Raw genomic sequence first — 18,114 nt, forward strand, 5'->3', positions numbered from 1 at the left:
TTGACACATTCTCTTTTTTTGCAGAGTGCTCCTTACCGGGTTATAATCAATGCACTGTCATTAACCTCTGCTATTCTGAGTTGTTTCATTCTGGCTTTTCAGTCCATTGCCCTGGTCCTACTAGCACCAGATGTAGTGACAGAAGGAAAAGCAAACCATAAGGGGAGGGATGATTTCCATGCTGGGGCTCAGTTGAGTGGGGAGCAATTTGCTAGACCAATTCTCAACTGGGTGCTATGGCATGCCAGGGTGCTGCAGGATCCAATAAAGGGAGCCCTGAAATGATAAGGGCAGGCCCCTGCCTTGCTACTCCTCACCCCGCTCTCAACACCCATGCAAGCGTCTACAGTACACAACACACACACCACATGCAGACATTCACTAACAATCCCTCAGAAGACAGTGCACCGCTCGTAGATCTACACGCACAATTTACATACACCCCCCAATACACACCCTACAAATGCACAGTAACACAACACACATACATGGCACACACACGCATCCAAACATGCTATGAATACAGTGTGTTTAATAAATGATCATAATATACACGTATGTATATAGGCACATACACCAGCACATTCACAATGCACAGATGTATCAAAACATGTAGAACATGTGACCCACCTGACCCTACCTGAATACGACAGAAAAATATGCACCAAAAAAGCAAGTGCAACCTCTTAACACAGGACTGTAACCAGTCACCCGAGCCATGCACACAGCCCACCAACACACGTACCCGTTGGGTACATATATGTACCAGCAAGCATACAGAGATCCTCAATGCTCACACGTGTGCATGTGCCTACACAGAACAAACACACATCAAGCATATCACACACGCATGCACACTCCCCCAAAAGGTGCACACATTCATCTAAAACAACTGTATACTGTGCTTTCATGGGTGTAGGCACATACACAACAGGTGCACACACAACATGCCCAGTCAGCACACACAAGCACCCAGCAACTACCCAAAAGAGCCACAATATTCGCACATGTGCACACCCCTCACCCCCATGCTTGGACATAGGCACACATCAGACACACACATATACCAAACAGCCACACATGAACACACACAGACATGCTCCCATATATATGCTGTCACACACTCTCACACACCCGCTGACATGCACAGACACCCCCAGACACATATGCTGTCACACTCTCTCACACCCACTCATATGCAGAGACAAGCACACACACTTACTCTTTCTCTCTTATACACACACACGCCCACTCACATGCACAGACACACTCTCAGACACACACACTCTCACACATGCAAATACAAGCTGTCACATACGCTCACCCCCATAGACACGCTGCCACACACATACACACTCTCTCACACACAGATACATGCTGTCACATGCTCTCTCTCACACGCAGACACTCTCACGCCCACTCACATACACAGACACACTCTCAGACACGTACACTCTTACACATGCAAACACATACGCTCACCCCCACAGACACACTGCCACACACATACACACTCTCTCACACAATTACATGCTGTCACATGCTCTCTCTCACGCCCACTCACATGCACAGACACACTCAGACACACACAAATACATGCTGTCCCACACCCCCCACTCACACACAGAGCCACATGCTGTCACACACTCTCACACCCCCCTTTCACACATCCACTCACACACACAGACACATGCCATCACACACACACACACACACATATGCTGTCTCTCATGCAGACACACACTCTCGCACACACAGTCACGTGCACACTCTCTCACCCCCCCACACACGCTGTCTCACACGCAGACACACACTCTGAGACACTCTCTGTGCGCGGGGCGGCTCGGGGGCCGCGGGCGGGGGCGGGGCGGGGCGGGGCGTCGGGGCTCCCGGCCCGGCCCGGTCCGGCTCTTATCCCGGCGCGAGGGCAGGCGGGCGGGACCTGAGGCGGCGGCAGCATGTCCGTGCCCGTGCGGCAGGGCCGGGCGGCGCCGGGGCTGTGAGGCCGGCGGGGGCTGCCCATGGAAGACGAGGCGATGGAGCCGGCCGAGGACATGGCGTCCGTGAGCGACTTCGACCCCCTGTCGGGCAGCATCCCGGCCACCAAGGTGGAGCTCACCGTGTCGTGCAGGTGGGGCTGCGGCGGTGCACGTGCAAAGTTTGGGGCGCGGCCGGGCCGGGGGGTGGCCCGGGTGCGGGGCGCGGCGCGCACGTGTGTGCGGCACTGCCCCGGGCCGGGCGGCGGGAGAGCGCGGCGCAGCTCGGGGCCGGGATGCCTCCAACCCCGAGTCTCGGCCAAGCCCAGGAGAAAGGAGCGGGTCCTCCGCTGCACCCGTCCGGTTGAAATAAGCAGCGACTCAGCCTCTGGGCTCCCCCTTTGGCTCCCCGAGGCAGAGTCTGGGCGCGGGGCTGACCTCGAAACGACAGGGAGCCGGCCGGGAGAGGGAGGCAGGAGCACTCACCTGTGAGCTGCCCTGGATCCCCTCCCAACCTGCCCCGCTGGGAATGGGTGTAACCAGTGCAAGATCTACCCTGCCCCACTGCCCTGGATCCCCTCCCAACCTGCCCCGCTGGGAATGGGTGTAACCAGTGCAGGATCTACCCTGCCCCACTGCCCTGGATCCCCTCCCAACCTGCCCCGCTGGGAATGGGTGTAACCAGTGCAGGATCTACCCTGCCCCACTGCCCTGGATCCCCTCCCAACCTGCCCCGCTGGGAATGGGTGTAACCAGTGCAAGATCTACCCTGCCCCACTGCCCTGGATCCCCTCCCAACCTGCCCCGCTGGGAATGGGTGTAACCAGTGCAGGATCTACCCTGCCCCACTGCCCTGGATCCCCTCCCAACCTGCCCCGCTGGGAATGGGTGTAACCAGTGCAGGATCTACCCTGCCCCACTGCCCTGGATCCCCTCCCAACCTGCCCTGCTGGGAACAGGGTAACTAACCAGTGCAGGATCTACCCTGCCCCACTGCCCTGGATCCCCTCCCAACCTGCCCTGCTGGGAACAGGGTAACTAACCAGCGCAGGGTGCCTCCAAGAGCTTAGTGGTAGCGCTACCCTTTTCCGGCTGCCTGCGAAGGGGGCTCTGTAGTGAGAGGGATGTGGATGGCAATCTGTGCAGCCCTGTGTTGCACACGGGGTTTGCAAGTAACATCTTCCCGCTGACCCCGTGAAGCAGGGGTCTACGGGCCAGCTCTACCCTAGGGATCCACCGGGTCTGTGAGCAAGACGGTGCCCCTTTATCCTGTTCCCGGCTGGGGCAACCCAGAGGAGGGCAGTAAGGAAATCCTCCTGGAGATTTCCATGTGCTAATCTCTCTCCCATGGGAGCAAACAATTTGGCTCGACATTATTTATCAGGCAAAGATGCCCTGGGCATCAGTGGGAGTGTTGCCGGAATAAAGGGTGCTGGATGTGGTTGACAGTGCCGGCAGTCAGCTGGCACACAGGCCAGTTTCTAATCTGAGTTTTGCTTTAATAGAAATCTGAAGTAACTCCACTGAAGGCAATGGAGTTGCTTCAGATTTAGGGTAATGTAACCAGCATCTGATCCCAGATATGTTGGTGTAAATTTGTAATCCCTCCCTGGTCCTGGTGTGAGTACTCCGGTTTTATATCTAGGCAGGAGAGAGGAGAATGGGCCCCGTAGAGTCACTCCGGACTTACATCGGTAGCTCACTGACATGTGCATCGGGCCCCTTGTGCATTTGCGTTCATACTTAACATGCAGCAAGTAAGCAGAGAGCGTTGCCAGCTTTAAACTGCTGTAATATATTCTGAATATTGTTATACAGATGCCATCCTCAATAAGCATCTTTATCCCTAATGCGACTTAGAAAAGATGAAAAGGGTTTCTTTTTCTTTGTCATTTTGGATTAGAGAAGAAAAATGTGCATGTGAGAGAGAATGGGCTGGATCTTCAGCTATGCACAGCTTCACTGACTTTGAGGGGGCAGCTGTGAGCTACACCAGTTTGTGGTGTGGGCTGAATCCTGTGTCATGTTGGCTCCCCTCATGTCACGGCTTCAGAGGCATTTATTCTCATGGGGCTATTTTGGAAGGCTCCAAGCCTTCATTGCAAGGTTCTCCTCAGGCTTTTCTTCCTACGCTCTGTCATAAGGCTTGCTTTGGGGACCAGGTTTTGCCAAGCTGAGGTCAATTAGGAAGTGCAGGGGCAGCACCCACTAGACTAGCAGGGACTGCTTAATTGCCTTCATCTGTCCTGAGCTACTTGGCACCAGGGCTTGATCCAAGTTCTGCAAGAGTAGAGGTTGAGGCGGGGTTTAGATGCACACTTCTAAAGAGGCACGTTCTAGAGCAGTGACTCTCAACCAGGGTGTCGTGAGATCCTTTCAAGGGTGTTATGGGGTGCAAACGTGATTCCCAAGATAAACCCAGCAATGTCAAAGAAGAATTCATAGTTCCTGTTCAAGACCTGTTGTGCTTTTTTCTAAACTCTTTGCAACAAAATATTGTTCTAAAATTTTTCTGCAGTCAAAAACCAAGTGAAAACTAAGAGATGACACTTTCCAAGGGGTGAGTCTAAAAAAGGCCAGAACCGCTGGTTGAAACGGAAGAAGTCTCTTGTAACCTAGCCAATCTTGTATTGATATTCCTGGATTAAGTTACTAGCCTTGGCAATAATTTGATGTGTGGCTTTCTTGGGGGAATCGCCTCTTGATTCAGTGCCTCAGTTTCCCCTCCTGTGAAAGAGGGAGAATGATACTTCCCTCCATCCCAAGGGGAATACGGTCACTGAGTGATAAAACCACTTTCTGATCCCAGGAAAGAGGGCAGGGGGTTGCTCTTAAAACATTGTTCCTTCATAGGTGCCTTGTATGGAGGCTGTGCACATTCATTAATATCTTTAAAGTACATCTCAGATGAAAAGCCCTTTAATCCATAGCCCTGCTACAAATGTTCTTTGTGTCCCTGCCGTGAGGTCTCGCTCCAAACTGCAGTGGGGCTTTGCTAGCTGAGTTGAGAGTCCTGTCTGAATAGTTTTATAATAGAGACAGGGCATGGGGGGTTTCAGCTGTATGGTCCAACTTCATACTGTCTAGAACTGGCCAGAAATGCAGAAGACAATGGTTTTTGATGGAAAGCAGTGATACAACTCTAGCTATCAACTTCTTGCTTTGATGAGCTCTTCCTCCCCACCCCACCCCCGCACCAGTTGAGCATCAGTCTACTCCTTGCCAGATAGCTGTAGACAGCCAGAGAGATGCATGCATGCCTTTTCACCTGCAAATGCCGCTTCCCACATGCTCAGAGCAGAGTCTCAAAATGTCTGTGAGCCCATAGCTGTGAACAGAGGGTGCTGCATGTGATGGAGCAGGGTGTGCATGACGGGAACAGTGTCTCTGCTTTCCCTTGCCCACAGCTGGGCAACTTGTACTGCCCACCAGAATTCAATGCAGCGTTAAGGGGTGTGATACAATGAACTGCTGATGTAGACAGATGAGGATACTGCTCTTGGGCAGTAGTTTCTGTATGTGTTCTTCGTACCTGGCTGATGCTTGTTTCAGAAAGACTGTGCCCAGTCCTTTTAAAGTAACTCAGGTTCCCAGTGTCTGAACTGAATCCTTAGAGATCCATTTGCCCAGCAAGTGTGGAAACTTCCCTGTTTCAGTGACCATGGCTAGTTCCTAAATGATGGATTTCTGAAGAATCTGGAATGGATCAGAGGCAGTTTGTGGGGGGTCTTTTTGCCTGTTCAGGTCCTACAGAGAGGTTGGTGTTGCTTGCTGTGGAGTCCTGAGGCCCCATCTAACTTGAAGCCTTTCTTCGTTGGTTATTCCAGTGCTTTCACGCTGCAGAATTGCTGCGGCACAGACTGTTCTGCTCATGCTACGTAGTGGTCCTCTCCTTCCCCTTTCCTGCCTGCTGTGTGTAGGGCTGCTGTAGAGGCAGCACAGTACTTGTGGAGCTGGCTTTGCTCCTGATACTGGGATTAGCTTTGCCTCAAACATTCTGAATGGTTGTGATTAAAAAACAAAACAAAACAAAAAACCCCCCAAAACTTGTCAGTATGGCACTGTATTCCTGAGCCTGCAGATAAGCAGCCCTAGTGCCTCAACTACTGCTTACTGTTTTGCAAAGCTGCAGAATGAAATAATAGGCTGCTGCCCTATTAGTCTGGGTCTAAGAGTAGTTTGCAGTGTCTCTCGTAGAGGCTGAGAAATGGTATTTTTTCCCCCCTTCCTTGAATGCTTCTTCATTCCTTTTTTACCATTCCCACCTTGTTTTACTCACTCTTCTGTAAATCTCAGTTTGTGGGAAGAGATTGTGGTGGTTAATTAACTGGAAACCCCCGGCTGGCTCACCAGCCCTGCACTAATGAAAGTGCTGGGGCTCCAGTGTTAAATGTGCATGGCAAACAAAGAGCTGAGTTAAACCAGTTGAGTTAAGTCTGTGCTGAGTGTCCTTGTTGTTAACTGGGCTGAAAGGAGAATTAGTGCAGAGATGCATTTTAATATTTCTCTTTAAGAGCTCTTCTGGCTTTCTCTCCTGAAATCCTCTGGCACATGCTATATGAAGGCAGTGTAGATTTGCACCTTATAGACTAACCTGTGTGTGTGTGAGATGCATCTATCACAAGCTTTCATAGGCTGAAGCTCACCTCATCAGATCTTCCAGCTACACAGCTGAAGCTTTATTGATACAGGAATATTGATAAGCTGCCAGAGCACTAGGATGTTACACCAAGAAAACACCTGTAGTGTGCATACAGCTGTAGTACCAAAGCTATACTCCTGGCAGGTGTAATAAACTAAATGCCAAAGTCAAAAAAAGTGGTACCATGAGACTGCAGACTTGTTGGTACAACTGTGTCCATATTAAAGACTTATGCTGTGGTAGCTAAGATGCTCAGGGTCCACAGCTTATCATCCTTTCTTGCTGGATGGAAGCTGTAGTGAAGACTTGTCCTATGCTGTTTGACTCAAGTCACTGTAGCTTGTAACAGGGAAACCTCAACATCTGGAATAATTTAGCTCACTTGTGTTGCCACAGGATCATGCAGACATAAGAGCATAACAGTAGATGAGTGCTCCTGAGCAGAAGCCCCCTCCTCTTTTTTTAAAGTGGCTAAAAGGTATGTTTGTCCATACGCCATAGACACACACACGCCTTTCAGGGCTTCTGAATCCACCCTCTGAAAGCCAAAAAAGGGCCCAAACTCCAGTTCTTTCCCTATGGTCACATGTCATAATGAGATCACTTTTCATTTTCAGTTTGCAAGTGACAGTGGCTTACGTCACATTGACCTTTTCATTCCCCAGGGAGAGGAGAATGAATTTAAACAATTAAGATTCCATGCCAGATCAGAATGGTTTTAAAGGAGGATTAATATGGGGGCCTAAATAATTTCAAAGGGATTCTTTATTGTCCCAATTTCAGTCAGACTTTATGGATTAGTTGTTACTGTGCTATTAAAGTTTCCATATGTCACCAATTTGCTTCAGTTTGATTGGCCCAAGGAAGAGAGCTATTGTCTAGCTTGATCAATTGAAGAACAAGTTTACCACACAACTAATCTTCCTCTTTAAAGCCTATTGTACCTAATGTATGAGTCCGGAAAATACTGATTCCAAACTGTAAATCTGTTTTGCTCAACTTTAAGCCCTGAACCTTGCTCGGCTGATTCAGCAATCTCCTTTGCTTACATAATGCTACTGAACATCACACAGCTTTTCCCTAATCACAATTACCAGTATTACCATAATTCTTTCCACTTGTACAGCATCTTTCTTCTGGAGAGCTTTAAACGTTCGTTGATGTTATCATCACTTAAAGGACAGGGAAATTAAGGTAGGGAGAGGTGAAATGACTCAGCTGAGGTCACAAAGAGGTCCATATCTTGAGCTGATGTACATCTGCCTGCGCCCACTTATTCCAAAACACAGACCTTAATATATGTCATCTGAGCACTTTGTCCTTTTAGTGACAGAAAGTCCAAATTGATCAAACAGCAGTCCCTTGCTTTAACTATTGGATATTTCTGCCACGTGACTCCTCTGGTCTTATAGAATTTCTTTTTGTCTTTAGGTAATTCTCCCATTGTACTCTAGGTTTATAGGAGGGAGGCTTTAATTTGTGCTCTAGGTTACAAATAGCACCATATCAACACATATCTATATAGCTTTCGGATCCAGCTAGAACAAACTAGGGTCAAAAGTTGCAAGGCTGGATACCTAAACTATCTGCAGCAGGGGTCGGGAAGTGATTTTCTCACTTATGTGTTAAATGTATGGATAGGACAGCTGATTTGGGGGTGGGGGGGAGGGCAGGATTGATACTCGCCTCCTGTGAGTATCAATCCTGCAGGAAAGTAAAAGGCTAGATGGAGCACTGGTCTCCTCTGAGAAAAGGGATCTCTTCTACACAGAATAGAAATCTTGTCCTGTATTGCAGGAGTTAGAAGGCTGGATCAAATGGTAAAGGAAGAGGGGGCTGGACTGAAGGGATCTGTAACAGCTTGGCAGGAGATGGGAGACCTGATTTAGGTGGATCCACCCAGTGTAGAGCAGCATGAATAATAGATTTTGGGAGGTACTTTAGTGAGGGGTACCTTGAGTCTAAAAAGGTTGAGAACCACTGGCTTAAGGAATAGCAGTCCAGATGCTTGCATTCAGAGGTCCCTGGCTCGGTCAGTGGCGATAACTTAAGTTGTCTGAGTGTGAAAAGGATGAAAGTAGAAGGGGTCAGGGAGGCAAATAATAGACAGTATTATAATAAACCATGTAGGCAAACCAAGCTAATTAATGTAGTAGCAACTGAAAAGACCTAAGTGGTGGGGTGTAAAGAGGTCTCCTAGGGAATATCAATATCAGGCTAGAGGAAACAGCAATTCTTCCTGGCTGCTCTGGGGTTGGGGTGGGGTCTGTGTTCCTCAGTCAGTCGGGTAAAGCAGGAGCCTGGCAGAGTTTCTCTTGCCCGGTGACAAGAAAAAAAGAGATGTCAGGAATGCAATAAAAAGCAAGCTGCCAAAGCTCTGTGGTGAGCATAAATTCCAATCTATAATATATGCTGTGCAGGGATAATAGATTCTAATGATAAATCACAGCTGATGAAAAATGTAGATCAGGGAGGCAGCTCTCATAGTCACTGAGTAGAGAGCAAGCTCAGCAGAGGGGTGCTGGCCATTGGGGCCAGCCAAGAGGAGACCCAGCACTGGGCTAAGGGGACGGGGACGGGGGACCATGAAAGGATATGGACCATGAAATGATGCGGACCAAGTCAGTTAGCATTGATTCTGGGCTGGTTCTTAGCTGGTGTAAGGTGGCTTCATTGACTTACACCAGCTGGGGATTTGGCCCTACATTTGGATTAGCAGATGACATCATTTGGCTGGTCATAATGCTGTTCCCAATGGATGCATGTCCCTGTCACCAAAATGCCAGCTCTGTTGGCACCAACTGTCTCATTGTGTGAGTCTCAGCAGGCCAATGGGCCATGGGTTCTGGACTCCCCTCCCATGGACAGAAGTGGCTTCCCAGGTGAGGGCTCAGGCAGGTAGCTTGCCCTGCCTGGGCTACAGAGAGCTGGCAGACTCCAGGGTTGCCAATCCAGATCCTCCCCTGGGGTTAAGTTCCTTGGTGCTGCGTTTGGAGGGATGATGGTGAGATCAGAGCTGGTTTCTGTGAGCTGTGGATAAAGACAGAGCTAAAAACAAGTGGCATCCTTGAGGAGGAGAGCCAGCCAGGGTGTACCCCACAGTGACAGACAAACCATGCTCGGGGCCCAGTTTTCACCTTTGATGCAATGTTGTTGTAAATCAGGGTGGCTCTGTGGCAGCCCAGATGGTTACATCCCTGGCAAACCAGTGCAAGGGGGAGCAGGACTTGGTGCCTAGATTCCAGCGAAGGTGAACATCACAATTGGCCAGATCCGCAGGTAGCCTACATTGGTGTAGGTCCGTTGCAGCTGTTCAACACCAGCTGAGGGTCTGGCCTACAATACAGAAGTCAACCTGTTCATCTCTCTTGAAAGGTTGGGACTGGCGCGATCAAAGAGTTCTCTGAGGTCCTCAGGACTTCCACAGGGTGCAGGCTGGACCCAAGAAGTGCAGAGGCCTGGGGAAAATGGGGAAGGGGCCTTGCCAAGACTTCTGTAGCCTGCAGAGCCACTCCATGTCCAGCCTATGCATGGAAGCATTGCCAAAATCCAGTCCAAGCCCCCTTCTCCTTGTATCATTCCCACACTCAAAGGGTCAACACCACCAAGGAACAGAAAGGGGGTTCATGTTAGAGACTGCCATAAAGCTGGAGTTTGGTTTGAAACCACCCTGTAGACCCAACAGGCTGGCTTAATCTGTTTGACTTCAGCGTGCCTCAGTTTTAGAACAGGGTTTGGGGAGCTTCTTTTTAGGTTGGTCTGGAAATGTCTGGGGGAACAGCCTAGGTCCAGCTCTTTGATCTCTCTCAACTACACTGATCCAATGAGGAGGGTGACAGGAGCCCTGGGAGTCTGGGTTGTCCCCATCCATGGACTTCAGCTCTGATCCTTTCTCTCACCTTTGATATGCACTGGATGAGGAAGCAGATGGATTTCCGAGATGTCTCTCTCAGTGCTGCTGTGGGGCCAGTTATAGTGATGAGGAATGGCAGGTGGGATCGAATAAGCAGTCAGAGCTGTTGAGGATGCTTTGTCTTCAAATTGGCAAAAGCGGGGAGTAGCAACACAGCTTCTCCCAGCCGTAGAGCAGACATCAAGATGCCTATTAATTTCTACTCCATTAGAACACAAAGGGGCATTGCCTAACCCCAGAGCTAGCAGGACCAGGGTTTTGATCACCTATCCCAGTATGCCTTCAGATAAGATGGTGCATTTCTGCAATGACTCTTGGATTCCCCTCACCCAACAATCTCCTAAAATTATTAAGTCTTCCTTTTCCATCTCCCCAAAAAGGACTGCATCCTTTTGCCAGAACAGAAATGAAAGCAGCACTCGGCTGCTGTTGCAATGCCTCGCTGTCGGAGACACCCCAGCCTGCAGAAGTCAGCAAATGGAAGGATTTAACAGTTCATTTGTTTAGCAAGTCAGATAATTAGATCCTTATATATAATTCATGGTGCACATTTCTATTGTAACAACTGGTGGGTAGGAATTGTTGTGCGTGTTTTTTTTTGGCTTGAGGAAAGAGAAGAGATGCAAATATAAAATTAAATAAATCCTTCCACTCAAAAGAAGCTGCAGCTCAGAATATTTTTGGAAGTCTGTGTATGTTCAGCCAGTTATGATGAATCACAGTGCTGTAATTTACCTAGGTTCTTCTTCCTTACAAAGTGTTCAAGATAAATGATTCGGTTCATTTGTTTCCTGGGGATCTTGAGCACAGTTTCAGCTTCTGAACATATCTGTGACCTGTAAGCTTCCCCCAGGTCCCTGCGATAACAGAGTTGCTCCTGATTTTACCCCCCCATACATGAAACCTGACTGATCACCAGGTGAGCAGTATCAGGTCCCTGTGCCTGGTTCTGACCTTGCTCATTCTGGAGCAAATCGAGAGTAGCACTAACTTCATTCAACTCTTTGAGCTAATTGTTGTTGCTGGTGGGGCAGATAACAACAGAGTCTGGCAAACTGGTCCTCCTTGTGAATTGACACAATGTACAGTGATCGACACCAGCTATATCTTGTGTATGTCTGTGTGTGCACACACATAACACACACATAATGTCAGTTTGCTAGTGTAAAATGGTATAGGCTCCTGGAAATCATGACAATGCTGCTTTATGCCCACCAAGGCACTAACATACGTACACACCTGTACATGGTTGGGGGGAGAGAGCATCCAGCCAGTTTTGGGGTGTAAAATCTCATCTTTGAAAGTCACAGAGCTCTTCTGCTTTACACTACTGAGGATCTGGCCCATAATTTTTCCCCTGTCTTGTGCATATCTGAGTTCCTCACATGGTGATTGATGGCTGCTTTGCCATTGTAAGTGGAGAATGAATTAATTCTGAATTCCTCTCATATGGAAATTGCTGGATCAGAAGAAGGGGCTTTGTCTGGAACTGCACAACTTGACCTTGGCTTCTAAATGAAAAAGGGAAAAAAAAAGTGGATGTCAAGTGGCTTTTTTCCCCCCCATTTGTTTCAAGATGCGATTGGATTTTTTTTTCTTTCAAAGAAACTGGGCAGATGTATTTTTTTTTCTCTGCTTTTCCTTTTCTCCTTCTCCCCTCTCACTTGGCAAACTGTCTGGCCCTTAATATCCCTCTACCCTTGCAAAAACACCCACCACAGATAGCAGATGTGTTCTCTTCATTACTATTCTGCTTAGTCCATACAGGCGTCGGTGCCACAGTGTTGGGGTAGTAGGGAATTTCTTCCACAGCTAGTCCTCCTGCACTGTTCCCTACAGTGCCACCTCTTAGCAGAGGCTGGTATTTGATTGGCTGAGGGTCTCTTCCGGCAGGTACATGACATTCCCTTACAGTGCTCCTTTGTGGTAGAATTTAAGACTGAAGTGCCCAAGTAGGAGCTCTGTATGGCCAGACTCCTATAATTGCAGCAGTCAGAGACAGAAGGACCTTGCTAGAGCTAAATCCTTTGCAAGTCATCTCCAGGAGGCTTGGCTTGGCCCCATTTGTACATGTACAAATCATTTTTCCAGTCTTGTTATAGGTTTTCTGGGGGGCTCTGTCCTCCACAAAGCCTGTTGTGTTGGCTGAAGTAAGTACAGGGGAGGGTAACCCTTTCCAGCAGGTATTTCCTCCCAACCAGGACTCCTATACCTGTACCTTGGGACTAGATGTAGAGAGCACCCCGTGACCAAGCTCTCATGCTATTCATTAGGTTATTACCCAGCCAGAGTCTCCTTTACACTGGCTGGAATTGGTGTGCCTAAAAGCCTGTCCAGAATAGACATTCTAATAGCCTATGCTGCCTTGTAGCGCCGGGTGCTGTCCCTGTCTTATGCTTTCATTTCTTCTTGGTGGCTGGTTCTGGCACAGTTCAGATCATCCCCACTACTGGTTTTCCTGTGTGGGTGCCAGTATTGCCTCCTAAAGGGATAAACTGGAGATGAAGGCAGTCTGGGACCTATTCTTAGGTGTATAGGACAGACTGGGGTGTGCATGTGTGTTGCTGAGCTCGGGCAGCCTGCCATAGTCCTCAAACCCTGTTTTGCTTTGAGCAGGTAGTTGCATGGGCCAGTGTTACACAGCACCTGAGGAATAAATTCCTGGATGCCTGAAGGGCACGGTTTTGCTTAGCACCAGACATAAAGTGGAGCAGCTGATAGAGGCAGTGGTGTGGGGGGTTTATCTCTGCCTGGCTGCGTTTGCAGGCTGCTAGGAGCCGGGCACAGCATCCCAGCCTGCCACTTTGTTCCAAAGCACTTGGCAAGCATGTGTGTGCAAGGAATACTTGTGGAGGGCTCCAGAGATAATGAGAGGCTGTGCTGAGGGATCTCTTCCTCCTCTGTATGCGCAAGGGCTGATTAACTGGTTATTAAAGAGGGCTGTGACTCCTGGCTTCAAAAGTTTCTTTTCTAGGTAGCTGCAGGGTGTAACTTCAGTTGCTCAAATGAATTTGGCACTGCTAAGAGGATGAGGCACAAAGGCCCTGGGACCTGGAGTTTTGGGCCTGACTGCAGACTAGGGACCAGTTTGGGGAGTGAGATTGAGGGCTCTTAGCAGAGCGTACAGCCAGTCACAGTTTTATCCCGGGGCTGCCTTTGTGGGAAAAGTGCCTGGGGCTCTGCCGTGCTCAGTGTAATGAGGGCACGAAACGAGGCCTGCAGACAGAGGAGGGGCGGTTTTGTGGCTAAGATGCGGCATTGGCTCCGTGAGGTCTGTACTCCATTCCTGGGCCTGTCGCCAACTCCCTGTGTCACCTCGGGCACTTCAATTTTCCAGACTTTGTGCTGCTTCCTTTACCTACGGAGACTGAGCATAGGGAGCCTCTCCTGCAGTACATACGTGTGGTGCCTAGCAAAATGGGCACCACTGTAATAGCCATAAAGAAAAAATCTCCCTTTCAACTCTGGGAGCCTTCCTTGGCTATCCCCAGGGGAAGGAGCTGGGCAAGGAGGTGCTGGTATGTTTGTCCTGCAGGCTGCACTTCAACACGGAGCAGGGACCGCAGGACCAAGGGGCATTTGGACTGCTCTTTGTAATAAGCTGAGAAGCCACTAAGGAGGGTCAGGGATATGCTCCCTTGAAAAGCCAAGCAGCTGGTGTGTCTGAAGAAGGACGTTTCAGCCTCAGGCCTATATTCCTTGGTGGCCAAGCCTATGGGGGTCACTAGGAAGGTAGCTTGTGACCAGAGCTGGGTGAGAGCTTTGGGTCAAGACCCGGATCACCGCCTGCATGATGCAGGACTTGGACAGCTGGCTCTGGAAATACCCCAGCTGCTGATTGCAGACCTGCTGGATGAAGAAGCACCAACCCATGTCTGGGCTTTATTGCATTTTCAGGCTAGAAAAATGAGAAGAGAGTCACTGACGTTTGAACTTTCTTTTTGATAATTTCTACACAAAATGCTTCAAGTCTTTGATCTAAACGCATTCCTGTTTTGGAAATTTCTTTCAATGTTATGGGGGGGGGGGAAGGCTGTGGCCAGGTTGGGTGCTGACAGGGAGTCATTTTCTGTTCATCTGGATGTTTTTTGCTTTGCAAAGTTTCCCATATGCCTCAGAGTCATCGGAGGAGCAAGAGCTCAGCCTTTCCCACTCTTCTTGCAAATCCCATCTGCCCAGGTGTGATGGGATCTGATTAGGAGGATGGGGCATCCTTATCCAGCACAGTCCCAGGTAGAGTGGGAGAAAGTGCACTTAACTCACCCCTCCCAGAGGTTGCCAGATGAGCTGTGGGCTGCTGGTACTGTCCTGCTGAGAGGTGATTAATGGGTCCATCTGTCTTGACTAACAACTCAGCTGATGCTCATTAGAGGTCTGGGGGTGGCTTGCCAGCTTCTCAGACAGGCTCTGATAGGATGAGCAGATGTGGATGAGGAAGGAAGGCTGCAGGAAACTGTCAGCAAACTAAAGCTCCCTCCTATGATGGGTGATCCCCTGTGTGAGGTCCCCAGGAGCCAGAGACCTTGCCATGGGTTTGCCCTCCTGACACCCTCCGCTGCTCTCTCCCTGCTGACCACTCTCCGACCCCAAACTTTGTCCTCTGGCTTTCAGCTCTGATCAGAGTTGCTCTGACTCACGCTGCAGTCTCTGTGGATGGATCTGGCTGCCTTTTGGCCTGAGTGCAAACGGGATTCTGCTGTTGCCCTTTCTGGCTCCCAGCCACCTCCACAGAGTGAACTTCAGTCCTTCCACCGGAAATTGGTGAGTGAGGAAGAAGATGTAGCCAACTTCATTTGGAAAAGTGACACCTGGCACAGGTTGTTCAAAGACCCACCGGGAGGGGAAGAGGACAGAGATACAACTGGACATGGAGACAATGAGAAGGACTACAACAGGATCAGCGGAAAGGACGGTGACTGAACTGAGAATGTAAACCCCAAATCGGGGCTTGGACGAAAGGACTGTGATTTGGGGTAGGTGAGGGTGGAGGGTGAGTGCGCAGGGGAGTGGGTGCATTTATTGTATCAGGAAGCACGGGCTTCTTAATGCAGTTTTAAGACATGTGATGGAAAGTTTATGATAGAGTGTGTGTGTGTGTGTGTGTGTGTGTGTGTGTGTGTATGTATGTATGTGTGTGTATATATATATATATATATATATAATATAATTTTTTTTAATAAAAACAAAAGAAACCTCCACAGACTCCACCTGCATCATAACATCAGGCTACATTGCACCGTCCCCATACGAAACTCCACCAGGGCCTCCCTTGCTGCTCCTGGCATGACAGATGACATGGACCATGGGCTTTAGACGTGTCAGGACTCTGGCAGTTTGTGACGTGGCAGAAGCAGTTGGGGTCTGAGAGGGCAGAAAATGCAAATCGGTAATTTGGGGGCAGGATTTGTGCCTTTCTGTCTGCACATGCGTTACCTAGGCACTAATGCAATGGAACTATTAAGGAGGTGGGCACGGGAGGTAGTAGGGGGAGCTGATTTCAAGAGGCCTGGGCATCCTGCCTGAACTCCTGATCCCAGGCCCTGTATGTTTCAGGGCTCATTAGAAGCTCCTGGATCATGAATGAATTTGGGGAAGGTCCTTTCTGGACTTGTGCTGTATTGCATTAACGATATGCAGCAGTGTCTGTGGGTGGATTTAGCTGCAGGGATTGAACTAGGGACCCCCTGCTTTGCCAAGTACACGGCTGTATTGCTGATGCTAAAGGGCCATACTAAGCAAGCAGAAGCCACCAGAAGTCTCATGAGCCTTTTGTTTGGAGCCATCTTGACTTCTATTTCTGCTCATTGAGTAAGTCCTTTTTTTCCTCTAGATGCCGATGAAATACAGCTTCCTCTGTAGTGAAACAGAGCAGCTGTTAAGCAGTAACACCGCTCAGCAGTCTAGGTGGAAAGCAAAGGAGAATCTCGCTTGGCTGACCTGTGGGAATCCCCAGGGAGGAGGCATTTGACTGAGTAGGAAGCTAGCCAGGGTATTGTCTAAAAAGCATGATGGCATCACTAACGACTGCAGGCGTGCAACAGCCTGCATGCTTTCCCCAGTGAACATGGCCCTATGAACTGCTTATGCTAAGTAATACTTATTTATCGTGTTCATTCTGGTCATGCTTGGGACCAGCTGAGCAAGGAGCCTCATCGTGCTGTGCAGACAGAGAATGCATCTGCTGATGCTGGTTTTATTATGGGAAGTCCCTGATTCTGTTTGAACCTTACTAAGTTATTTATTAGTGGTCCTCACAGCTATGAATTTGTTTCCTGGTGATTAAATGGCCTAGAATTAGCGTGTGACAGTCCCCATGGGCACTGGACTCCACAGAAAGCAACCTGTTCAGTGCATGGCACTATAGCAAGTCAGGGATCTGATTCACCCCTATTCCACCTGGTTACATCAAGGCAAACTCCCTGGTTTCTAATCACTCGCCCTTGTGTAAATCAGGATTACTGAGTTTTGGCAAGCCATCGAGGGCCGCATGACAGGCAGCTTGGGGCAGATAAATATTAGTTGTCTTAATTTTGGGGGTCCCCACGGGCCAGATAGAATGGCCTGGTGGGCTGCATCCGGCCCCTGGACTGCATTTTGCCCACCCCGGGGCTAGATGTACCCAGAGGCAGCCTGGCAGTTAAAGCACCACCTTGTGATTGGGGAATCCAGGTCCTTTGGGCAAGTCCTTTCATCTCTTTGCCTTGGTTTCCCAGCTGTAGCATGGGGCTATGTGAACTGCTTTACTGTCACAATGTGAAGGTAAAGGATTTGGAGACTGGGAGTTGTTCAGCTTCTCTGCAAAGAGGGCCTAAGGGGGCTGCTGTTCATTTTGTAGTGCAACTCCCTCAGCATAAATAGCAAGACCTATGTCTTACATTACTTTTATCGCAGTGAGATGTCGTGCTGAGGTCAGTGGAGTCCCTGTTCATAAAGTTAAACCTACATCTAGGTCTGTGCAGAATCAGTGCCAAAAGTACAGTGCCTTAAGTTTATTGTAAACAGCAAACCAAACCAGACCACTGTGCAAGAACAGAAAGTAGCGTGCCTGTGTGACCATCAGAGCCATGGTTTTGCTTTGAATTTCCCAGTGTCTTTTTGAAGGGGAGAAAAAAGGAAAAGGAAGAAATTACCTGTGTAAAGTTGGGAGTTGAAGCAGGGAGTGCTGGTGCTAGGTCCCCTGATCTAACTCCCATGTATGTGTTTATGTAGGGGGATTATGTATCCACAGTGAAGACCCAAAGCATGATAGCTCAGTGCCCCATGTCCTAGTCCATTGGGTTTAACTGAGTTTTAGCTGTGTTCTTTTGCCATTCTGCAGGGAAAGAGAAAATTCCTAAGGTTACAGAGTGGGGCTGGCAGCGAATCAATACTTTGTGCTGGAATGACTCCCAGCCCTGGTCGATGGGAGGATTAGATGGTGACAGAATGAGCTCGCTGTCTAACGAGAGAACCTCCTGAAACCTGTCTTCTCTAATTAAGAGACACCATGAGAAACTCCAGCAAAGAGAAGAGAAATCAAAGCAACCTCCCAGAGCTTCTCTAACAAGGCCTGAGGACCTAACTGTGCTGAGCTGTCCCATTGC

The 18,114-nt window shown here is 49.1% G+C and overlaps 1 protein-coding gene across 4 annotated transcripts in view; it reads left to right on the plus strand.

Annotated features, from left to right (window-relative positions):
• Positions 1–1,918: 1,918 nt before the first annotated feature.
• Positions 1,919–18,114, plus strand: part of LOC102576771 (copine-5) — a 151,104-nt gene continuing 134,908 nt past the window's right edge. For all 4 annotated transcript variants that reach the window (XM_006260045.3, XM_059717115.1, XM_019492606.2 and 1 more), the window contains exon 1: positions 1,919–2,131. In XM_006260045.3, coding sequence (XP_006260107.1) covers positions 2,022–2,131 — 110 coding nt within the window. In that variant the 5' untranslated portion in view covers positions 1,919–2,021. The remainder of the gene's footprint in view (positions 2,132–18,114) is intronic.

Source organism: Alligator mississippiensis, chromosome 14 (genome assembly GCF_030867095.1).
Source record: "Alligator mississippiensis isolate rAllMis1 chromosome 14, rAllMis1, whole genome shotgun sequence".
Lineage (NCBI taxonomy): Eukaryota > Metazoa > Chordata > Crocodylia > Alligatoridae > Alligator > Alligator mississippiensis.